The 23,867-nt window shown below is 64.1% G+C and overlaps 1 protein-coding gene across 1 annotated transcript in view; it reads right to left on the bottom strand.

The window, feature by feature from the left end:
• The window catches only part of LOC117640543 (mediator of RNA polymerase II transcription subunit 15), a 39,017-nt gene extending 15,150 nt beyond the window's left edge, over positions 1-23,867 (bottom strand). Inside the window, exons 1-6 of the mRNA XM_034377074.1 lie at positions 23,711-23,867; positions 10,615-10,665; positions 4,692-5,587; positions 4,205-4,499; positions 3,298-3,747; positions 3,151-3,217 (exon numbers count right to left, since the gene is read on the bottom strand). Of these exons, the coding sequence (XP_034232965.1) occupies positions 3,151-3,217; positions 3,298-3,747; positions 4,205-4,499; positions 4,692-5,587; positions 10,615-10,665; positions 23,711-23,852 (1,901 nt within the window). The 5' untranslated portion in view covers positions 23,853-23,867. The remainder of the gene's footprint in view (positions 1-3,150; positions 3,218-3,297; positions 3,748-4,204; positions 4,500-4,691; positions 5,588-10,614; positions 10,666-23,710) is intronic.

The following is a 23,867-nucleotide window of genomic DNA, read 5'->3' as shown; positions in this document are numbered from 1 at the left end:
GGGTCTGCATTAATGAGAAAGCCCAGGGCTTGGCGGTGGTCAGGCCACCTCCCCCTCCCCCTCCCCCTCCCCTCCACTCCCCTGATTACCCTGCGAGACGATACCCCGCCCCGCTTCCTGCTCCGTCCTCCACGCGGGCTGGACGCGAATCAGCAAGGCGACACAGGAACGCAAACACCGCCTTTGTCGCCGGTAGGGACGAGTCGGGACGAGTCGGGACGAGCAGACAAAAAGACACAACGGCCCGCGGCCGCGCGCCGAGGGAACGGGACCGACCGCAGGCCAAGGTAGGAGGGCGCGAAGCAGGGCCGGGAGGGGAAGGGGGGAGGGGACATAAATTCCGGTTGGTGTTACAACGCGGGCGTGCCGCGTGCGCGAGCGAGGCGCGTCGCGGGGGCGTGGGGCGCGGCGTGGGGCGCGGCGTGGGGCGCGGGGCAACAACGGTTGTTGTTCTCCACAGCGGAGCGCGAAGCCCTGGGAACGCGTTGCGCGGAACGCAGGTCGGTGGGCGCGAACCGCGCGGGGCTGTAGAGCGAGGGGCCCTTGCTTCGCTTGCTTCGCTTGCTTCGCTTGCTTCGCTTGCTTCGCTTGCTTCGCTTGCTTCGCTTGCTTCGCTTGCTTCGCTTGCTTCGCTTGCTTCGCTTGCTTCGCTTGCTTCGCTTGCTTCGCTTGCTTCGCTTGCTTCCCTTGCTTCGCTTGCTTCGCTTCCCTGGCGGGCCGTTATATTTACGACAAGAGCCGCTGACAAATTCGATCGCTTCAAGACCGGGCTTTGTTGTGCAGGAGAAAAGGGGCACTTTCTCGCGAGTTTTCAACTAGTAGTTCGGTGCGATAAAATAAAAGACGACCGAAAAAAGGGGCATCGTCGCGTGCTGTGGCTGGGTGGCGAACGCGGGTTCTCGGCGATAAACACCTGCGACGCTACGCCCGCCGCCACCATGACCTAGGCGTCGCCGGTTTTTCCTCGCCCACTTTGAGTTGGTTACCAGCAGGGGCGCTCGGCTCGCTTGCCCCATCGGTGTGGCCGGGCCTGTCGGTCTGTCGGCCTGTCGGTCCGTTGATGGTCTACTCGTCCGGCGGCCCCTGTTTGCGCTTGGCACCCCTCCCCTTCCCCTGCCAGCACGGCCGGCAGTGCCAGCCCTTGTTAGACCGACGCCGTGCACGCGCCAGACGGCCTCGCCTGCCCCGGCGAATCCGCCGTGCAGCTCGCCCTTGTTTACCTCACAAATTCAAGACCAACTCTGTTTTTTCCTTCGCGGGACCGGTTCTCTGCTTCTCTTTGTGCACGCCGGCACGGCCCACCTGCAGACACTATGGCAACTTTAAGCCCCTTGTTAAACTTCGCCTCTCTCTATTCGCTGGAAGCGAACATAAAAAACAGCCTCGTCCCGTCTCTGTGTTTTGTTTTTCAAACGAGCCACGCATTTTCTTGCTGCCACCGTTTTACGTTTTCGGGAGGCGCTTTGTCCACGCCAGTCTCCGCCGCGCTGATAGGCCGACGGGGATGGAGACGATCGGCCGCTCTTAGCCACGCCCGCCACGCGCGGCCCTGGCAGCCGCGCGGGGGAGCCATGAGCCATCACTCTGGTTGGCTAGGTGGGCCGCCCTGTCGCCTAATCTCCGCACAGTCTGCAGTGCTCTCTCTCTCTCTCTCTCTCTCTCTCTCTCTCTCTCTCTCTCTCCCACGGGGCGCGGCCTGGCGTGGAAGTGGGAATGTGGGAATCGAGTCGAGGCTCGATAACTGCGGCGTCGGCGCTACCGCCCCGCCCCGCCCCGCCCCGCCGCTGCTACTGGCCGCGGGCTTTCGACGCTCTCGACGACGCCAGAGTGGCAACCGCTGGGAATTAAGAGGAGCGAGGCAGTGGAGGCTCTTAGTCCGCCACTCCGCTCTCAGGGACGCGGCCACGCTGCCGCGCGGGGCACTCAGACAGCAACGACATGGCTCGTCCGCTCCCAGCCCGACAGCCCGACAAGCCAGTAGGCTGATTCCGAGAGGCATCTTCGTCGTCCTGTCTCTCTCGCACCCGCAGCAACGCCCCATGAGTGCGAGAGAGACAAACAGACTCGGAATCGGTGCGCAGAGGCGGCGGCGCCTCGCTCCAGCCCCAGGCCCCAAGGCGCTCCCGCACCCCAATAGAGGGTGCTCAAAACCAAAACCAAAAATAAAGACTTGGCGAGTGTAGTGACCGGCGGCATTATTGGTGTGTGCGTTCCGCCACGTCCGCGTCGCGGCGGCCGGAAAAGTGCGTGCCAGCACGTGCGAATTAGAGGCGGGGATGACGAGGACGACGGGGAGGTGGAGGAATAAATGAAAGCGGAGGCAAAGAGAGCGCGAGAGGTGCCCACCGAGCCCACGTGTGGCCTTGACCGGGGGCAACCGCGCCGGGGAGGGGGCGGGTTCGGGGCGGGTTCGGGGCGGGTTCGGGGGGGTTCGGGGGGGCGCCGCGGGGTGGGCCCGGAGGGGTGGGCCGGAGCGGGAGCGTCACTGATCGAACTGCCGAAGACGGCAGGGGATAACCCTTCACCCACGGCCTTCCAAAAGCTTTTCCGGTGATTATGATTAATAAAAAGTGTCCCCCGAGAGAGGCGTGAGCTGGCTCCCTTTGTGCTCGCGCGCCAGAGTTCCTCTGCAGCCGTCGAGTCAGAAACGAAATCCAGAAGGCTGAAGCTACCGCCCGGAAAGTTTTTCATCAACTTGTAGGCTGCATTCTTGGGTCTGCATCCGCTCCGATCCGCTCCAAGGATCTGTCCTGCGCTGACTCTCTTTATCCCTCCCCTTTTCAAGCCAGGCCCGCGGCGCCTCTGCGCCCGGTTCGCGCCACGGCCACATCCACGCTGCCTCGCAGCGGGGGTACTTCCTCTCTTTCAGGGGCGGAGCTACCCCCGGCATGACCCGGCGCGGCACTACTCCTGCCGGGACTACCCCTGGCGGCACTACCCCACGCGGCGCTACCCCAGGCGTCCCTACCCCTGGCGGCACTACCCCTCGCGGCGCTACTCCTTGCGGCTCTACCCCGGCTGCCGGCGCGAGCTCCACAGGTAGATGGCGCTGGTGAATACAACAAACTGCCCCTTGTTTGGGTCCCACTCGGAGGCGATCCGGCGACACTACTGCAACACTTGAGCCCTCAATGCCGCTTTCCCACTCACCTGTACTGCCACACGACGAAGCCCAGGATCATGCTCGAGACGGCAATGCTGCATCCGATGAAGATCGCTGCAAAAAAATTCAAGCATTGAGTGGTTGTTTTTGGAATATGAGGGAGTGGAGATTAGACACCGAGGCCGCGGACTCACCCAGCTTGCCCACGTCGTCCATGCCGAAGAACCAGTGGTCCTTCGGGAAGGTGAGCTGCTTCTTGACGACGGGGAAGTCCTGGGCGGACAGGTTGGTGGCGCGGTCGTCGTCCAGCTTGCCGTCCTTGGCGTGCTTGGCCTGGTGGCGCGGCCGGTCCGGCTGCACGGGCTGCGTCACGCGGTCGCGCTCCTGGATCTCGCGCAGCAGCGTCTGCTCCGCGATGGCCATGTCCTCGGCGTCCATGTCCATGCCCTCGTCCTCGAGCACGTCGTCCTGGGCGGCCGGGTCGGCCAGCAGCCGCTGCTCCGCGGACAAGGCCAGGTCCACCATGCGCCCGGCGGGGCCGGCGGCGCTCTCGTCGTACTGGTCCTCCTGGGGCTGCGAGGACTGCGAGGACTGCGAGGACTGCGACGCGTGGCGCGCCAGGAACTGCAGGCGCACGTCCTCGCCTGCAAGGACAGCACGGTCACGGTCAGCAAGGCCGAACAAGACGCCCGGACCGCACCGCGGCTGGCACGGAGCGCCTGTGGAGCTCAGGATAGGCCAGCCCGCCCGACTCCCTGGCCCCCGGGTTGCCTACCCCGAGTTCCACAGGCGTTCTGCTGCCCGCCAGGGTGCCGAGGCGCACGCACAGTGGGCCAGAAGACCGATGGAGGCGGCCAAAATTCTAAACGCGTTTTGAGCTCCAGAGTCGCTACATAGGACTCGAAGCGAACGTGCGACCCCACCAATGGATTGGCCTCCGAACGAGGAATCCAACGGTGGGGTCACACGCTCGGTTCGAGTCCTGTTGAGCGCCTCTGGAGCTGAAAACGCGCCAGTGCCGGTCTTCTGACCCCTTTTGCGGCGCGCTAGCGGCGAGAAGCCCTCCTCGACGGCGATTCGAAACGTTTTCGCTTTACGCACCGGCAGGCGGCATCGGCTGGTAGAAGCCCTTGTCGGCCGGGCTGATGGCGAAGTCCGAGCTCTGGCTGGGGTGCGAGAAGGAGTAGGTGAAGGCGGGCTGCGCCTGCTGCTCCATGGCCTGCCCCATGGCCTGCCCGATGGCCTGCCCCATGGCCTGCTCGAACATCCTGGCCGTCTCCTCGTCCACCTGGTCGTGCTGCTGCCGCATCATCTCCTGCGTCTGGCGGTCCTGCGACTGCGCCTGCCGCTGGGCGTGCCGCTCCATCTCCTGCAGGCTGGCGCTGCGGATAAGGTCCTGCGGGCAGAGAGAGAGAGACGGCGTCAGACGTGGGCCGTCCCCTAGGGGTGCGGGGGGACGGGTAGACCGCACGGGGTGCGCCGTGAGGCGAACGGAACGGGGCTCGCTCCGACGCGACTCTTCTCAACATTCTTTCAAAACTTTTCAAACTATTTGTTTTGCTAGGAGTTTTAACCTTTGAAGACCCACCTGCTGCTGGCGTTCCCGCTCCTGGCGCTCTCGCTCCTGGCGCAGCACGTCCGCCTGGATGATCTCGGAGAAGACGCTGTCCTCGGGCTGGCCGAGCGAGCGGTAGTTCTGCCACTCCTGCTCGGTGCCGGTGGCGGCGGGCTGCAGGAACACGCGGTACAGGGCCTTGTCCAGGTCGGGCACCTTGGGCTGCTGCTCCAGGGCGCGCGTCAGGTCGTTGAGCCTGCCGGCCAGGGCCTCGTCCTGCGGTACGCCTTGCTGGGCTTGCTGGGCTTGCTGGGCGTGCTTAGGCTCCTGCTGCTTGGCGGAAGGCTTCTTGGCCAGCGCCTCTTTGGCCAGCTGGTCCAGCTCCAGCTTGGTCTGGTCCTCCTCCTGTTGTTGTTTCACGGCGGGGGTCTGCTGCTTCGGTTTTTGTTGCTGGTTTGCAAGAGCGTTCTGCTGTTGTTGTTTTTCTTGTTGTTGTTTTTCTAGTTGTTGTTTCAGTTGTATTTGTAGTTGTTGTTCTTCCAGTTCTGCCTGCATGGCGAGTGCAGCATCCACGGTCTCCTGCCAGAGCTGCTCCATTGCCTGCTCCTCCTGGGCCTGTTTCGGCGGCTGCGGCGGCGGCGGCTGCTGCTTCGGCTGCGGCCTGTTGAGCTTCAGCTGCTGGAGCATCATGTTCTGTTGCTGCTTCTGCAGCTCGGCCTTCTGGTGCTGCTCGCGCTGCCTCTGCAGCAGGGCCTCCTCGGCGTGCTTCTGGTCCAGCCTCTGCTGCTGCTGGCGTTGCAGGGCCTCCTGCTGCTCCTGCTGCTGCTTCAGCTGCGCCATGTGGAGGCGCTCCTTGGCGAGGTCCCTGCCTTTGGCCCCGCCGAGCAGCCTCTCCACGACGGCGTCCTCCGACTCGGCGGCCTGCGGCTCTGCAACAACCAAAGAGCGCGTCCACAACTTAGTCGGAGTCGGAACGAAAAGAGGGACAGAAAATGAAATGGGTTTCGTCGAACCATGAACCGTGAATTAAAAACACGCTGCGCAGCGACTCCATTTGTCGCGCTCTGCCCGTATCGCTAATTAAAATGAGATGAAAGGCAAACAGGACCGGCTCGTCACCTAATGATGATCGCACACAAAGAGGAACGCAGCGGCGCAGCGGTGCGGTGTCGAACCCGCGTCCCGGCACTTCAAACGGGATCCATCGCACACAGCGCCGCGCAGCCACGCGCAGCGCCATCGCACACAGAGGCAAAGCGCCCGGAACACCGCGGGGCGTGGCGGGGCGCGGCGGGGCGTGGCGGGGCGCGGCAGCGAGGACGACGCGTTCATATTAGTCCTGCTTGTTATGAAACAAACATCCCGCTCGAACAGCGTTCGCGCCGCTTCGCGCCCCCACTCCCCCCGAAAACTCACGCCGATGTGCGCATTAAGGACTCGCTACACTTGCGGGCGCTGGCGCGCCTTGTTTACCTCAAAGGAAGCCGCTTTTGCGCGATACGGGGGCAAGCAGGACCTGCCGGCGCGGCCCTTAGCACGTCCTGGATGTAGGCCGGGGTGGAGGCCGGGCTGGAGGACCCCTCCCCCACCCTCCCCGCGGAGGCCCAGGCCCAGGCCCAGGCCCAGGCGCAGGGCCCGGCACGTACCGCGGCCCGCTGCGGCGGCGAATCTAGGCGCGGCGCGGCCACGCAGACTTGGAGCGCTTCTCGCGGTCGCGCCCTCCCTGTCGCACGCGTACGGCATCCCGCGGGGGTGCGAGAGAGAAAGAGAGACAGCGTGGAACGGGGCCGCACGCGGACACGCGCGCCGGAGGCCTCGCCGGAGGCACACCGACCTGCCATGAAACATTGCAGGCGTCCCCCATCAGTCTCTCTCGCGCCCACCCGGCGCGCCCCGTGAGTGCGAGAGAGAGACCCCCCACTCAGCCAGCCAGCCAGCCCCGCGCCAGCCCGTGACGTCAAGCGGCTCTCATATAATGTCGCTGGGGCCGCGCGGCCCCCGGCACCCCCTCCCCTCCCCGGCTCGGCGGCCCGGCCCGGCGGCTCGGCCCCGAGAGACCCCGCGAAGGGCTCAAGGCAGGCGCCTTGCCGCGCCTCGCCGCGCCTCGCCGCGCCTTGCCGCTTGCTGTGTGGCCGCCGCCGTCGCCTTTCTATTTCGAGCCGCGCTGCCGCGCCTCGCATGGGGTCGACAAATTAAATTCATTGCCCCCGCCAAACAAAACGGATTTTTTTCCTTCACTTTTTCTTTGTTCGCCGCCGCGGGGCGGTCGCGGGGCGGTGGGGGATTATTTTCCACGGCAATCTCACCGCGCGCTCGCCGCCACCGTGCTTCTTGCGCTCGGCCGACGAGAGGAGCGTGCGGAGCGGAGACGGAGACTCCCGCGGACTTGTGCTGCGATTTGTTCTCTTTTGTGTCCGCCCCGGCGTTCGCCCTCCGCCCTCCCGTCGCGATACCAGCCGACCAGAAAGCCACTTGGAAGTGCGCGCGAGCCACGCGGAGCTACGCGGAGCTACGCGGAGCTATGCTCGCATTGTGCCGGGAGAACAATGACACAGCTCCGCGCTCGGCAGGTCGCCTCGCCAGTGGAGCAGCGGAGCAGCGGAGCGAAGTAGTGGAGCCTGGAGCGGGCGCGCGGCCATGGCAAAGCCAAGCCTCCAGCACTCCAGCCGCTGCAGCAGGCGCGCTCATCTCCATAATTTGTATCTCTGAATGGCCACCAAGTACCTCGGCAAAGATAGCAGCCACTGTTTTTCTGCCGGACCAACCCCTGCGCGCGCGAGCGCCAACAACAACAACGAAACACAGTCACTTTTTCGGCCCTCGAAAGTTGGCGGCCTTGCGCGAGGAGTAACTCGGCGGCGCCAAAGTTTCGTTGTGTCCGCGCCGATAAAGTGAGGTTTATAAATTGGAAACAATATCGAGGTGGGCGGTGCCGAGACAGGCAGACTGGCTCAGGCGGACACAAGCGCGGGAAGCGCAGAAAGCGCGGGAAGCGCAGAAAGCGCGGGAAGCGCGGAAAGCGCGGTACGCACCGTAAGCATCCCTTTCAGACCATCAGACTCTCAGACTTTCAGACGCACAAAGACCCCGCGCTCCGCCCCGCTCCACTTGTTTTACTCTTCCACTTCTTTTTCACTTGGCCTTAACTCGGCGGGGCGGGGCCGGGGCCGGGGCGGGGCCGGGGCGGCGTGTGGAGTCAGGTAAGAACTCTCACGTCACGTCCTCGCCGGAGCCAGGCAGAGCCCTGGAGGGCAAGAGAGGGGGCGGGGCGGGGCGGGGGATACAGCAGTAGATCGAACGAAATGACAACTGCTCCGGCGGGCCCCGCGTGGGGCCTGGCTGGCTGTGATTGCCGAGTTGGACTCGTCTCGGCGCTCTCGGGGGACAAGTTTCCCCAGCCGGCACCCTGCTGAGGTATGGCCGGCGATCACCGCTCCATTCCCCTCGACTGCGTCCTCGACTTCGTTCGCTCGACCTCCGTCGAGACCCTCGCGGCGTGGGAAAGGGAACGCGGCTGTTGGCGCCGAGAGAAGTGGCGTTGTTGTTGTTGTTGTTGTTTGGTGGTGGTGGTGGTACACCTTGGCTGATGGATTCTGTTCACAGAGGTGCGAGAGAGGCAATAAGCGGGGCTGACAGGCCAAACCAAGACGCGCACGGGAGGAAGGAGGGAGAGAGGCGGAGAGAGATGAGAGGGATGCTGCAGGCAGGCCCGCGGCCCACAGCACAACCATGGCACGGCACCCAACCCTACCCTTGCCTTCGAGTTACTATGGCTTCTGCTGAAATTTCCATCAAGCCCACGGACCGGGCGTTAAATTGAATTACTGCGCTGTTACGCGCCCTGCTCCCCCGGAATACAGAGCACGCCGAGACGGGGCTGGCAGGGCTGGCAGGCAGGCAGCCAGGCAGCCAGGCAGGGCGGGGACATCAAACCCCTCAAAATCAGGTCTCGTGGTCCGATGCGGTCATTCCAGGCCACACCGTGCTGCCGAAGGGTGTCCTCTGTGGCAGGGCGAGAGAGGGAGAGAGAAGGGGAGGGGGGTCGCTGGGGCCACGCCTGCCTGTGTCCTGCTGCCGGACAAGAGAGGACGAGACAATTTAAAAGTTTGACGATGGAGTGGGAGTGGCTCTCGGTCCAGTCTGGCTTGGCCGGACCGGCGGACAGAGTGGGTAGTCCCCCCTCCCTTTGCCCCGCCACGCTGGAAAAGGCGCCCTGTCCGACACCACGACCGCATCACCTTCACTAAACTTTCCCCCGCCTTTTCTTCTTCTTTAATTGTCCCGCCTCTTCCCTTTCTTTCTTTTCTCTGCGCCTCATGGCCGGCATCTGCATTCACGCTCCACCAGCGGCCGCCAGGCTCATTCCCAACAATGCCCCGTCGTTCTGTCTCGCTCGCACCCTCCTCGCGGAGCGGAAGGCCCCCGTGAGTGCGAGAGAGACGGAGCGACGAGGGCCCCACTCGGAGTCTGCAGTCCGACGCACGCGATAGACAGACAGAGGCTCCTGTTTTTAAATTCCGCGCCGGTCCCGAGTCGACAGCGCCGGCCGGCCCGGCCCGGCCTGCCTATCGCCGTCTCTCTCGCCCTCGCTCCGCGGTCTATTTGTCTTGCTTATCCGAGCCGTCACGCGGGCCACGCCGCCACGCCCAAAAGCGCGGGAAAAAAAAGGGAGGGACATCGGGACTCGAACGCCGGACCCCAGGGTCTGAGATCGACGCTCTTACGCTCTCGGCCATTGAGGAACACAGCGCATATTGGGTTTTAATTTCGGCTCCGTTTCTCTCCAGCCAGCCTGCCTCTGATGGTTCCGCCCCGCTTTTCTCCAGCTTCCAGCGGCGATGTGCGAAACTCAATTCCCGCCCAGAAGGCTATCGGCTCGAGCCGGGCCAGGCCTGTCTCGTGGCCCCCGCTGCCTGCAGAGCGCCTCTCCGTCGCTCCGTCTCGCTCGCACCCCCACGGCCCCACGGCACGCCCCACGAGCGCGAGAGAGACAGACAGTTGGTGTGGGCGCTGCCTTTGAGGGGCTCAACGCGGCACGGCGGCCGGTGCTGGCGGTGCTGGCACGCCACCGGAAAACGCGTCCGTCTACATTTTCAGCGGATTTTCAGCTCCCGGTTTCATAGGGGGGATCACTCCGCCACCACGCACAACCTCCCGGAAAGGCGGCCAACACCGCGGCGCCGACAAGCTGGTCGAGATGGAGGCGGATCCCCTACCGCCGCACCTCGCGGGGAGCGGAGCGGGCAGCCTGGTATAGTGTGCCCGGGCCGCCCAGGCCCAGAGGGAGATGTATGGAAATACCCAGACTGTTTGACGAGCAGGGTTGACGCGCGGGCGAACAGACGGGCAGGCAGACAGACAGACGGACAGACTGACGAGTGGAGGCGGTTCAGCCGGGTCCGAGGCCGGGCCGGGCGGACCACGTGGTGAGGCCTATCCCGCCCCGATCCATCAGGCTACAGTCCGCTGCGCCTAACTTTGTCGGCCAGCGCGATGCGCCATGCGCGGCAGCGCGCCGCCCCAATTTCTGTTTCGTACTTCGTCATGGACGTTTGGTGGAGCGAGGCGGGAAGGCCATGGATCGTCCCGATTGGCTACAGCGCTGCGTCCGGTCGCGGGGCAGAATGGGACCTAGTGGGACCCTACGTGGGCAGCTGCGCCAAGGCAGCACAAACACGAACCAATCCCCAGGTGGTGTCCGTTTCTCCTCCACGGCCTTGGTTATTGTTGTTCCTGTTGCTCTTGTCGTCCGATGAGAGACAGCGCGGCGAGCGTGGCGTGCGTGCGGGCCGTCGTCCCAAAAGGTTTCGTTTCCGACGTTTCCTAGATCCTCGTCCCTTGTTAAAACTAGACCCGAGGGTTTGGAAGCGTTTTCACGTCGGCGGGTTCGTTCATCACCGGGGCCCGCGAGGCCCGCGATGGCCGTGCTCCGTCCGTGTGTACACTGTATCCTCACCTGGTTGGGGCCACTTGGCGGGGGGCTCCTCTCTGGCCGGCCGGGGGTACTCTGCAAACAGAACAAAATAAATATGTCAGAATACATTGACCTTCACGTAGCAGGGGCGCGGCTGCGTCTAAGCACACGTGCCAGGCGGGCTCGCCGTGGGTGAATAGAGTGTGTAAGAGTGTGTGTGTCCACTGCGGGTGAGAGAGATCGCTGCAGCACCCACCACACTTTGTCCCAAGAAAATGGAAAGTAAGCGACCAGAAAACGTCAAAAAAACAAACAAAAAAAAACCGTCGAAAGTCAGTTGAAACTCGCTTCGTCTGGCGTGTGACACCGTTACGCCATCGCCACACCCTACACTGTCCTTATTTCCCGTTTTCCGCGTTCCGCGTTGCGTAATCCGCAGACTCGCTCCTCCCCGCCTACGTGCACGACGCGAACGCGGTGAACGCGGAGAACGCCGTGAACCCCCCGCTGCTCGCCCCGGCGCCTCGCTCGCCGCGCCGCTCGGACAACCCATCTCGAGATCTTCATTTATATGATAAGAGGCCTTAATTACACCCTTGTTGCGCTCGGCCCGGCCCGGCCCGGCTCGGCCTCCACCCACGCCACCGCAGGCCTCCCCCTCCCCCTCCCCTCCACTCTCGCAACTCCCTCCCCCCGTCTTTTCCTCTCCACGGGCAGCCCCGGGCGACTTAGCCGAGTTCGGCTGCGCCCGGCTGCGCCCGGCTACGCGAGGGACGGTGCGGCCTCTGCGTACCCACCTGGTAGTTAGCAACAACAACAGGGAACACAAACAGGACCCCGGCAACACACGGCGGCGCGGCGGCGCGCTGCCGCAGTCGTATTGCGTTTGGGGCTTTAAGGAGCCAACCGACCTAGCCCGGCCCAGCCCGGCCCAGCTGAGCGATTCCGAAGAGTCGTTTCGTCGCTCTGTCTCTCTCGCACTCATGGGGCACTCCGTAAGGGTGCGAGAGAGACAGAGCGACAAAGCGATCTTCTGAATCACTCGGCAGCCCGGGGCCGACCGCGATGCGGGATGGCTCCGCTGGGCTCAAAGCAGGCTCTGGCGGCGAGGGGGAGAGGGGGAGGGGGAGGACCATGCGCCAAACCACATCCCTCGCCGCACCGCACGGCGCGTCGCGCGGTCCGCAAAACGGCCGGCCAATCCCACAGTGGAGGGCACGCCGAGGACACATTCCGAGGACACGCTCCGAGGGCACGCGCATTCCTCAATAGGTCAAGAGCAGGGGAAACAAAGCCTGAAGAGACGAGATGCTATACGTAAGAGCACCGCGGGCGTCTTCGTCTCCACGCACAAAGTGTCCCCTTTCCTCGTCCTTCGAGCAACGCTCTTATTGAGTCTCACTGACTGAGCCAGCGAATCGGCGACCTTCTTTCCAGCTTGGTCAGAAAGACAAATTCCAGAAGACAAATATCGTGTTGTTGTTTTTCTTTTGCGGTGAACTAGCGAGTTCGGCAGTGGATCACCGCCCCCGCGGTGCGGAAGTTCGTTAAGCTGCCTGGGGGCTGCCTGGGGGCTGCCTGGGGCTGCCTGGGGGCTGCCTGGCAGGCCTGGGCCTGGCTCTGACTGGGCTTGTTGCTTAACCACCTGTTGGCGAGGACTATCTTTAGCCTAACGTCTCGCTGGAAATCCCCGTTGCGTGCCCAGGCGTGCCAGGGAATTCCCTGCTGCGATACACAACCCCCTCCTACCCCCCCCCCCTCTTCCGTTTGCGTCATTGATTCGGTAAACCTTCCGAAGGGGGAAGTGGACGGGTAGTCACGCATGACCTTTAACGTGGACCAGTGTGTGTGTGTGTGTGTGTGTGTGTGCAAAGGGCCAGTCGCGCACTCCAAATAGTGGCCCCGGGGAAAATGATGTGTTCCCGGCCGTGCCGTATCCGGGCGTGCCGTCCGACCGTGCTCGCCCCGTCCATCCGGTTGGCTGGCCTCCGCTTCGTTCCCACTTGACTTGGAGCCCTTGTCTGCCTTGTCCCGGCGCCGGGCCCTCTGCTTCGGTCCGCTTCGGTCGCATCGCGTGCTGCTCGGCTCGGCTCGGCTCGGCTCGGCTCGCAGTGGGCTGAAATTCCCCCGGCTATTTTTAGCAAGACCGCTGGTCACGGTTTCCGACTGAATAATTACAGCCTGCGAATCAAAAATGCGTGCTCGGCGCTCGGCGCGCACGCCACGCTGGTCTGCACACGTCGGCGCAGCGGACAGGACAGGCACTGGGTTCCAATCCCGACGTTCATTAATTTTTAATTCATTCATTTTTTTTTCGCTCTGACAGGGGTTGGACAAGGCGCGAGATTTTGTCGTCTGCTCCGGGCATGGCCAGGCACGGCCTTGTTGGTCGTGCCAGTCTCGAATTAGCCTCATAGCCTCGCCCCCTTTCTCGGCCGGGAACCCCCGAGGGGGCCTCGAGACGCCTAGACGCCCCCCGGGCCCCTGGTGGCCCCGGCCCGGGCCCGGGCATTCTCACCATTCTGATCGCCTCAAACTATGCAGCCCCCGAGAGCCGGATCCGAGAGTAGGATTCATCCCCAGGATTAGCGCGCTCCGGGCGGGGCGGGGCGGGGCGGTGATGGCTCGCCCCGATTACGCTCCGTGTCGCGCGGGCTTAATGAGCTCTTAATTCACCCCTGTTAGCAGCGGGAACGCCAAGGCGAGATCCAGCCGTGCCAGCCTTGCTGGCCTTGCTAGCCGTGTCGGCGGAGCCTTTCCGACTGCACAGCCACTCCACCCGAAACTCCAGCACCAGGCATCCCCGCAGACAGCCTCCATTTTCTCCAGCGGCATCCGCGTGTCCGCGTCCACGTCACACATTCCAAAGTGAGTGCTCTGTCACGGCTCTCTGCCTACTTTAAAAAGCAAAATACGGTTGAGTTTATTCTGAAAAGAGAAAAAGAGACCTGAAATCTGTCACGCGGTGACCGCCTTATCACAGTGCGGGAAATGCTTTTTTTTGTTTTGTTTTTGTCATGACAGGCCACGACGTGGCCTTGGCAGTGGACCCACAAACCACTGCCCTGCTGAGGTCTAAGCTGCCTGAGCGAGCATTCTTTCCTCAAAGCGACCCCTCCTCCCTAGATTCTTTCCAGGGCGCGGGGCGAGGACGCGAGTGAGGGAGAGGGCGAGGGAGAGGGCGAGGGAGAGGGCGAGGGAGAGGGTGAGGGAGAGGGCGAGGGAGAGGGCGAGGGAGAGGGCGAGGGAGAGGGCGAGGGAGAGGGCGAGGGAGAGGGAGAGGGCGAGGGACAAGGAAAGGGCGATAACTCGAGGCCGCCTTGCCGCGCGCTCAGCCCTGTTTATTGCCACCCTTCAACCACCTCACCGCCTTCCAAATAAAAAGCTCGTCTCCGCGACTCGGGACTCCGAGAAGGCGGGGAAAGCGCCAAAGTGGCGCGCGGAGCGGCAGCCGCGGCAGCCGCGGCAGCCGCGGCAGCAGAGAGAGAGAGACGCTAGAAATAAAAGACAAAATACAGAAAAATAAAAGGAGCATCCTTGTCACCGTCCCTGGAGCGTGGCGACGTGGCGCTCCACACGGTAAAAACGGTTCCTGGTTTTCCCAGGAACCCCCTGGAAATCGCCTATGTCTTCGCCATAGGGCTCCTGGGAAAACCAGGCACCGTTTTTACCGTGCAGGAACCTGCCCCCAACGCCCAGAGGCGCCCAGAGGCCCGGCGACAGCGCCCCAGAGGCACGGGCCCGCACAAGGCACAGCCCCCCGGGGAGACACGTCCGGGACGGGGCTACGGGGCGTTCGCGACGGCCGGGGCCCCGTCTGGCCCCGCCTGGCCCCGCCGAGGGCCGAGGCCGCGTCTGACAGGTGGGCTGTCCGTGACAGTTACAGCTGGCAGGCCCGCCCCACGCCCCACCCACCTGGAACCGCCCTGGAACGATTTGAAACCGATCCGTTTCCGTGGAGCAGATCCACCGGAAGCTGGGGCGCTGGGGCCCCGGCTGGGGCCGCTCCGGCAAGGCGGGGCCGGGCCGAGTGCGGCCGCTGGAACCGGGCGCTTCTCAGGTTTCCGTCAGCGAAATCGTTGGCGTCGTTTACAGCCCGAAGTGCGTCCACAACGAGCAGAGCGTAAAATGACCAAAAGGACGAAAGGCTTGCGACGCAGAAAGGCGCTCGGGACGGCGTCGAACCACGGACCTGGCTGACGTGAAGGCTACGCTCGTCACGAGTGCTCGCGGTAAAATAACAGTCCCGTCGCTGGGACTAAAACGCGGGTACAATTTTCTAAAAGCATACAGAGGCGGATCCTCCCCTCCTAGAAGCTGCTAGGGCTGCCGGTGGCGCGGCGGCGCCGTGCAGGCTGCGTCCCATCCCCCCCCCCATTCCTCATGCTTCCAGGCCGTCCACGCCCCACCCCCACCCCCCGTCCGGCCCGCGGCCCCAGAAGGAGGCCGAGCCGGGTCAGGGATGACGTCGGTGAGCTTAAATTGCAAAACATAGCGGCGAGAACCGCCAAGGCGCGCCAAGGGACGAGGGCTGGCTGGCTGGCTGGCTCTCTCATCCCCCTCCCCTAAAAAACGCCCGCCATCTGCGAGGTAGGCCATCCCGCCGCGCACGGCCGCGCAGCGAGTTGCCTACGCCACCCATTGCGGGCGCTCTGCAGGCCGACTCTGAAGCTGGGCTTCGTCGCTCTGTCTCTCTCGCACGCTTCGAAGCCAGCCTGCCGCGCAGGCAGTGCAGTAGCGCACAGTGTAGTGTCGTGGTCCGCCGATGGGAACGGCCGAACGGGTGGCGCTGTCCCGTTAAGTGGCACTGCAGCTGGTGCCCGCCCGTCGCGCCGCGGCGCCGAGGCGTGAGACAAGACACGTGAGAGAAAGGGAAGAGAGGACATTTCCGACTTTCCGCAAAAGATGCTCCAAATGTTGTTTTTTTTTTTTTGCAGTGTCCGCGCGCGGCCGGCGCGGAGGAACGTCTCCGACTAATTTGGCGGGACTCCTTGCCTGGAGGCCTGGAGGCCCTCCTCTGGGCCGCCGGGGCCTTGAGGACGCCGTCAAGGAGCCGCCAAAGAGCTGGCCTGGTGCAGCACGCCGAGCACGCCGAGTACGCCGCCACGCTGGCTGGCTGCAGACTCATTCCGCGAGGCGTCCTCGTCACTCCGTCTCCCTTGCACCCATAAGAACGACCCATGAGTGCGAGAGAGACAGCGCGACGAGAACGACTCTCGGAATCGGGCTGCTGGCTGGGTCAGCACGGATGCAGTGCCGAGGCGTGCACGTTCGCGGCCAAGGACACCAAGGACAGTGCCGTGCCGAACAGTGCTCTCGTCGCTCTGTCTCTGTCGCGCGCCCCGGCGGACGCCCCACGAGTGTGGTGGGAGAGAGAGAGAGAGAGAGAGAGAGAGAGAGAGAGAGAGAGAGAGAGAGAGAGAGAGAGAGAGAGAGAGAGACGGCCCGCTGGACAGGGTGCCTTTGGGCGGCATGAGTGCGGTCTCCGCCGCCTCCGCCACGCCCTCCACGCCACTGTGATGGGATGGGATCTAATTAGGGGCCAAATCACATTTCGGCGACCTCACCTCGCCTCGCCTCGGCAGGGCGCGCCAGGCTTGCCACTTTACCGCGCCTCGGCTTTGGCGAAAGCTTTCTGGCCATGGCTGCGTTCGCTGCGTTCGCAGGTGCGAAGGTACAGTAGCGTCAAGGAAACGGGTGCCGAGTGCCGCTGCAGACAGACTCCGAGAGTCGTTTTCGTCGCTCTGCCTCTCTCGCACTCACGGGACGTGCCGTATAGAAGAGAGAGACAGAGCGACGGAAACGACTCTCGGAATCAGTCTGCAGGGGCTGGAGCTGGGTCGGCGGGCAGTAAAGCGGAGATGCCCGGACGGACCGCGTCGTCGGCCCGGAGCTAAACCTAGACCTCCACGCGCCGCGCGCTCTGCCCCCCGCGCCAGTCTTATCCAAGTCCCCCCGGCCGTGCCCGGCCGTGCCGTGGCGAGCCGTCTAGCCTAGCCCTTGCCCGCGACCTTCGGCCCTACGCCCTACGGGGGCGTCAAGCGCGCCGCGGAGCCAAGTCAAGGGCGTGGCCGAGTGCGGGGCGGCGCGGTATGAATCCCAAAGTAAGATGTTCCGGCATGCATTAGCGGGATTAGTGCGGCGGGGACTCGCTCGAGGACTTGCGCAAGGAGGGCAAGCGTGTTTGCGGCGACGCGGCGCGGCGCGGTGCAGGCATGTTCGGGCAAAGAGCTCCGCCGAGAGCCGCCCGCAGAGACACCGCGACGCCGCCGCATGTATGTAAACAGGTGGCGCGCCCAGAGAAACCAAAAAAGAAAAAAAAGAACCTCTCTGCTTTCCATTTTCCCTCACTTTCGAGTTTCCACCGTCTATTTGTCTTTCCATTTCGGAGGCATGCGCCGTGCTCGACAAACACCCCCAACTTATCCTCATCCAGCGGGGACGAGGGACTGGGGACGAGGGACTGGGGACGAGGGACTGGGGACGAGGGACTAGGGAAGGAAGGGGCTCAGGGCGACGACGCGGCGCTCGGCGGCGCAGCGGCGCAGCGCGTGGTGCAGGCCTTCCCAGGCCTTCCCGGGCGCCTGAATTTATTTACCTCCAAGGCTGACTTTAGCATCCACCTGTAGAGAGCGTGCACGCCGACGGCGCCGACGGGCAGTCCAGGAGGAGGGAGGGGGGCTTGACACTGCCCCGCCGCGCCCCCAACCCACCCCCAGCCCGCCACACCTGCGACACAGTCGTCGGGCTTGCGCGGAATTACGCAGCCGTCGCACCCGCCCCCTGCTCGGCAGCCTTGCCGCCTTGCCCCTTCAATTCAAACGGCAGTGTCAACACGAAAACCTTTTTAAAAGTGGCGTGCCCGTGCGCGGGGCGCGGGCGGGGCGGGGTGGGGGAAAGAGGGGCGGCCTGGGCGCCACTCGCTATTCGTTATTCGTTGTCTTGGTTCTCGCCCCTTTTCGGCCGCGCTTCGCCTCCCGATCGCCTCGCCTTCCAGTCCATTCTCGAGCGCCGCTCCAGCACCGCTCCAGTTCGGGGCCACTGCCGCCACTAACGCCAAGCCAAGCGGGGCCGGCTGGCGGGGCTGGTGGGGCCGGCGGGGCAAGCTAGCGGGGCGCCAAAGGACGAGTAATGGACAATGAGCGGACAGCGCCGCCCCCTCCTCCCCGAGGTGTGGCACTTAGTCGGCCGGGTGGCCGGAAAGGGTGAAGGTGAGACCATGGTGAGACCAGCGGGCGGCAGCAGGGACCGTCAGGGACCGTCCACAAAGGACGTAACGCCACGGCGAGAGAGGCGCGTGACAGAAGGGGTGGTCCGCGCATTACGTCACGCTGTCCGTCCCTCTCGCACCCGCGCAGCGCGTTCAAAGTCCATGAGGAGCGACAAGGGCGGAGATCTATCGCCCGCTGCTGGTTTATGGACGACCCTGCCCTCCCGCCGGCCTGTCGGTGTTCGAAGCCGCCCTGCAGGCGCGGCCAGGGCGCGACGCGCGACGCCCAGGTGCCCGAAATAGGAAGGACACACGGGTCACAGGTGACCGTGGAGGCGGGGGGCGGCGGGGGGCGGTGGGCACAGGGAGTCGCTCTCCTTCCCGGAGAAGTGGCCGGGCAGTCGCCCCGTCCCGGACTTCGTGCAACACGGCAGCCGAACTCCTGCTACATAATGTACGGAAGCGGAAACGCCTGGAGGGAGCGGGACAGGCAGACAGACAGGCAGGCAGACAGACAGACTGGAGCGGCAGCGGAAAAGAAGACAGTCGTCGCCTCGGCCGGCCCACTGCCTCTCACGCCCCAAGGGTCGGTCCATGAGTGCGAGAGAGACAGAGCGACGACAGCCGAAGGGCCCGGGCGGGCGGTAACGCCTGCCCTCACTCTTGGCGGCGGTAAATGTTTGAGTTTGCTTTGTGATTGAGGACGGAGTCCGCGAAGGAGGTACGTCGCCAAGTGGCTTGATGGCACACTGGCGCACGCGGCGCGGCGAGCACGAGGAGCACGCCGGGGAGGGGAACTACGTCAGGATTATCGAGCGACCGATGCAAGAAGGGCAGGTCAGATGAGATCAGAGTACACTCACGCCTCGCGCCGCCTCGCGCCCTCCGACGTGCCCGGCCCGGCGGCCTGGCCCAGAAACAGTGGTGCCCCACGAGAAGAAAAACTGTTACGCTGGGTCGCCAACCTCGGCCTTGCCTTTTGGTGGCGCAGGTTGGCATCGCGCGGCCCTGGGCTGGGCTGGGCTGGGCGGGCCCCCGAGCTCCATCGGGACCCCGTGCACAAATATTTACCCCGCACTCCTTGGCTCGGCACCGCAGGGAAGCCAGGAGACCTCCCCCTGCGGCGCGCTGCGAGCCACGCATCCGACGACACCCTTTGCCAACTTCTCTCTCTCTCTCTCTCTCTCTCGCTCTGTCGCTCGCTCTCGCCCCATCGTCAACTCATCGAACGCGGATGGCCGTTCATGACAGAACAGCGACCACGACGAACACATGCGGCGCGCAGTCAGTCCCGAACAATGAGCTCACTGTGTTGAAGAGGGCGGCTGTCGGGCAACTACAATGGCAGACGAGTACGAGGCACACACACACAGTCAGTGACATTCACTCACACACCATCACACACCCGCGAGAGATGGAGTGAGTGCACACTACACATAACACACACACACACACACACACACACACACACACACACGTGGCAGTGACACTCACACATGCCCGCCGGGCACACCTGTGCTTATCCCTGACGAACAGGTGCGGGCGGGCCTACGCGGGCCTACATGCACGGTGGCGATGCCTGTCCCGCGCCTTGTGTTAGTGTGTGTGAGTGCGTGCGCGCGTCCACATGTACCGGCTGACCGCGCCGATGATAAACCAGCCGCTTCAAGTACGTGGGGCTGGCTGCCGCTGGCCACCCCACCCACTCAGCAGCCCCTCCTGGCGGGGACGGTAAAAGTGGGTAAAAGCACGCGAAATCGGACATGCCTAGAGCGAGAGAGATGGCCAGAGAGAACGGCTTCTTTTATTCTGAAACAAGGAAAATTGAGAGGTTGCGACGGAATGACGGCGCGGCGCTGGCGCTGCAGAGTGGATCTGAAAAGTGGGTCTCTCCCTTCCGCGCCGGCCCATCCCGCGGGTGCGAGAGAGACAGAGCGACGGCGCGGTTTTATTTCCGGATACGCGGGCCTCCGTTCCTGGAATCGGAAGCTGGCCCCATTCAGAGAGTGAGAGAGATTCGTGGAAGCAACCGCCCAAAATACAGTGCCCACTGACTGGCCATCGTTCGTCGTAGATTCCGCAAAGCAGGCGGGCCGCGTTCACCTTTCTCTCCCCCTCCCGCGTTTTCTCACCGTGCATCTCTTTCTCTCTCTCGAGCCGCCTCCTTTTTCAGTGACCCCTTTCCTGCCGTAATCCGGCGCGGCGCGGCGCGGCACTGCAAATCCCTGGCGCGCCATCTGGCGGCCGCCGCCCGAAACTCTCTTTTCTGTTTTTAACGCCATTAGTCTCTTTGGGGCCGCGGCCCGCCGAGCCTGTCTCTCTCGCACTCACGGGGCGTCCCGCGTAGTCCCGCGTAGGTGCGAGAGAGACAGAGCGACGGAAACAACTCTCGGCCTCGGTCCGCGCTTCTGCTTGCGGGCTGCACGCCCGCGACTGCGGCCCGGCTAAATATTTCGACAACTGCGAGGAGAAGAAGAAAGGGAATAAGAAGAGAGAGATGAGGGGGTGAGAGGGAACCAGGAAAAACGCGGTTGCGCTTCGAAAGGCTTTTGTCAGAGGGGAGAGGGAGAAAGAGACGACAACTAGGGAACGGCAGTCCATGGGTAGAGGGCGCCTCGTGGAAGCACTAAGCGCCAGGGGCAGGCAGGCAGGCAGGCAGGCACGGCGACTCGAAAGTGGTCGAAGGTGGCCGAAGGCCGAAGCTGGGTTCCATTCCATTCCATCCCGCGAGGTAGAAAGAGGAAAACGACGACCACTGCACGCGTGTCCGGAGGGGAGGACTCGGAGGGGTCGCGATTCGTTACCCGCAAAGGGAAGCAGGGAACCAAGCCCATAAGTCTGGGCCGCGGCCGCCGAGCCGCCTCCGCACCACGGGTCCCGCGTAGTCCCGCGTAGGTGCGAGAGAGACAGAGCGACGGAAACAACTCTCGGCCTCGGTCCGCGCTTCTGCTTGCGGGCTGCACGCCCGCGACTGCGGCCCGGCTAAATATTTCGACCAACTGCGAGGAGAGAAGAAAGGGATAAGAAGAGGAGATGAGGGTGTGAGAGGGAACCAGGAAAAACGCGGTCGGCTTCGAAAGGCTTTTGTGAGAGGGAGAGGGGAAAGCAGACGACTACCAGGGAACGGCAGTCCATGGGTAGGGCGCCTCGTGGAAGCACTAAGCGCCAGGGGGCAGGCAGGCAGGCAGGCAGGGCGACTCGAAAGTGGTCGAAGGTGGCCGAAGGCCGAAGCTGGGTTCCATTCCATTCCATCCCGGGAGGTAGAAAGAGGAAAACGACGACCACTGCACGCGTGTCCGGAGGGGAGGGGTCGCGATTCGTTACCCGCAAAGGGAAGCAGGGAACCAAGACAAACAAGAGTCCGCGCTGAACAACAAGTCCCCCTCGATTAGGACCTCGTTCGGTTGATTGCGGAGGCACGCGTTTACGGTGCTGGAGACGATCTGTCTGTCTGCCTGTCTGTCCGTCCGTCTGTCTGTAGGCGGTCGGGGTTACGCAGCTCGACGACCGCATCAAACCGCGCTTACGTTGTGCTTGTGCGGCTCGAGCTTCGCTCTCCGCCACTCCGCGACGGCGCAACGATAAAAACCCTGACCGAACACTTTTCAGAAAACTGTCAAACTCGGGGAAAGGTTGCGCGAAGGGAGTCGCGAAGGCTCGGGCATTCCCGGGGAACCATATGGCGGGAAAGGTCTGCCTCTGCCTCGTTCTGACGCAAGTCGCTATCCTGTCCTTCTCCTTGTTCTCGTCGTCTTCTTGCTCCCGTCGTTCCGCTCCGAGGCGCGCGCCGTCCGCGCCGTCCGCGCCGTCTTCCGCGGCTGTATCGCTTCTCCTTCTCCTTCTTCTTCTTCTTCTTCGGCGCAGACCGCGCGACGGAAGCGGCCCGGAGATAAATGAACGCCGCGTAGAGCACGTCGTCCACGCCGTCCACGTCGTTCGCCTCGCCTTGCCTGTGTCCGTCCGAGACTAACTTGCTCCGACTTTCGACCGAACCTGCCCGGCCGGCCCCACTGGCCCTGCCGAACCGTCAAACTCGACGCGCCAACGCCGCCGAGCCGCAGGTGAGGAGAGGAGCGACGCGGAAGGACGAGCAATCATGGAACGTCCGCGGGGGCAGGCGGTGTCGAACGCGCGTTCGGCACTCACGGAGATGCAGGCAGTTCTTCACATCGGTCGGCTCGCTGCCACCGGGCTACCACCACGCTGTAACGCCGCCTTGCCGTGCATCGTGACGATCATGACGTTGTTGGCGTTCTTCGGCTGAGTCAACAACGTCCGCAGTGTCGCTCCGTCTCTCTCGCACGCGTGCGGCGTTCCGTACGTTCCGTACGTTCCGTGGGGGTGCGAGGGAGACGGAGCGACGCGTTCTGCCGGCCGGACTCGCGTGCCCCCGAGCCCCTTCAAAGCAATCTTGGAGGAGAAGAGCGCCCTGGGAGAGGAAGAAAAAATGGAAGACACCGTTCCGCCGCAGCGCAGCACCGACCATCGCACCTGCAAAGACATTCCGCTCCGACAAGGCGATGAAAATTGCAGACCTGTCGGATGGGAATCGATCACGAACCCACACGGCGCCTTGCGGGGCCTTTTCATTTTGCACAGGTTGGGGTGCAGGGGGGTGCAGGGGTTGGGGGCTATTTCAATCACAATGGACTCTCTCCCGCAAACACAAACACACACGCCAACACCCATTCACCCGCAGTCCGCACAGACACACGGACAGACTCGTTCTCGTTCTTCTGTTATTCTCCGAAATGCTGACTCTGCGATTCCCCCGGCGGGGCCGCGCCAGACCCAGGCCGCGCTAAACCGCTGCGCTGACACGTCCGACCGTGGAGGTGAGACGTCCGGGAAGGGAAGGGGGAGGTGGAGCCTCGGGTGGAGCGAGGGGGCGTTTGCCAATGACTCCGGAAAACTTATTACCGGCGGTGCCTCGGTCCCCCTGGCTGTGCATAGTGGCTCCGTCTCTCTCGCACCCCCACGGCACGGCGCGGCACGGCGCGGGACGCCCCGTGGGTGCGAGAGAGACGGAGCGATGCATTCGGGACGCGGCGACGCGGCGGCCGAATTAATCCACGGCTCGCTAATTGGACGCGGAGCGACGAGCGGTTTTGCGTTTGCTTTTCTTTGCCACTCGCCGATCCGATCGGATTGGTCGTGACGGAGAGTGGGAGAGAAAGAGAGAGAGGGGGAGGTCTAGCGCAGCGAAGCACCATTCCACGCCAAGGCAGAGAGAAAGAGAGGGGAGAAATAAATTTTCCGCGAACCTCGCTGTCAAAACGAGGGCCTGCGGGGCCTGCGGGGCCTGCACGACGCACCCCGCGCGTGCAAGCGGCATGGGGAGACTGTGACGTCGGTGACGTCGGCGGCCACCCCCACCCCCATCCCCGGGGTCAGCGCGGCTAGCGCGGCCACCATATGGCGGCGGTGCGGGGCACGTGAACGCCGGCCTGGAGGTACCCGTGGTCCGGGAGGGTGCCCCCGTGTTCCTGGAGGCCTCCCCGTGGCCGCCGTGGGGCTGTTCGGCGTCGACGCCGCCCCCGCAAGGTCCCTGTCAGTGCCTGCCAGTGTGCGCGCCTCCAGACGGCCCTTGTTTACTTCCAGAGCGCGGGGCACCCGGGCCTAGCAGGCTGCCGGCCGTGCACCAGCACCTTGGCAAGGGTGACGATGACGACCGGGCCTCGAAAGCAACGTCTGCAGAAGCCAGCGGCTCGCCGCGGCGCCCGCAGCCATTCCGAGTCTGGGGGTCCCATAACCTCAAAGCGCGCTGTTTTTCTTGTTTGCGGGTCGCGGCGCTTCCTTCTGGCGGGCTTGCAACGCCTCCTGCGCCTCCAGGACGCCGTGCCCCGCGTCCCCTCCACTGGCGGCCTGGCGGTCCGCGAAGGTGAAGCTGGAGCCGCTGCGCGCTGCGCGTCACGGCGGGTTGCCTACCTGGGAAGACCTCGGCGTCGGCAGCTGCGGGGCTGGCCGCGCAGCCGATGAGGACCACGACGACCAGCCAGGGCAGCAGCCGGGGGGCCCTGAGCTTCAAGCCAGCCCTGGGGCCACCCCGGTGGGCCCCGGGGGCCGACATGGTGCGGGGTGGGCC

This window comes from Thrips palmi, unplaced genomic scaffold, assembly GCF_012932325.1.
Source record: "Thrips palmi isolate BJ-2018 unplaced genomic scaffold, TpBJ-2018v1 HiC_scaffold_12, whole genome shotgun sequence".
In the NCBI taxonomy this organism is placed as follows: Eukaryota; Metazoa; Arthropoda; class Insecta; order Thysanoptera; family Thripidae; genus Thrips; species Thrips palmi.
This window is presented reverse-complemented; position numbering and strand designations above follow the sequence as displayed.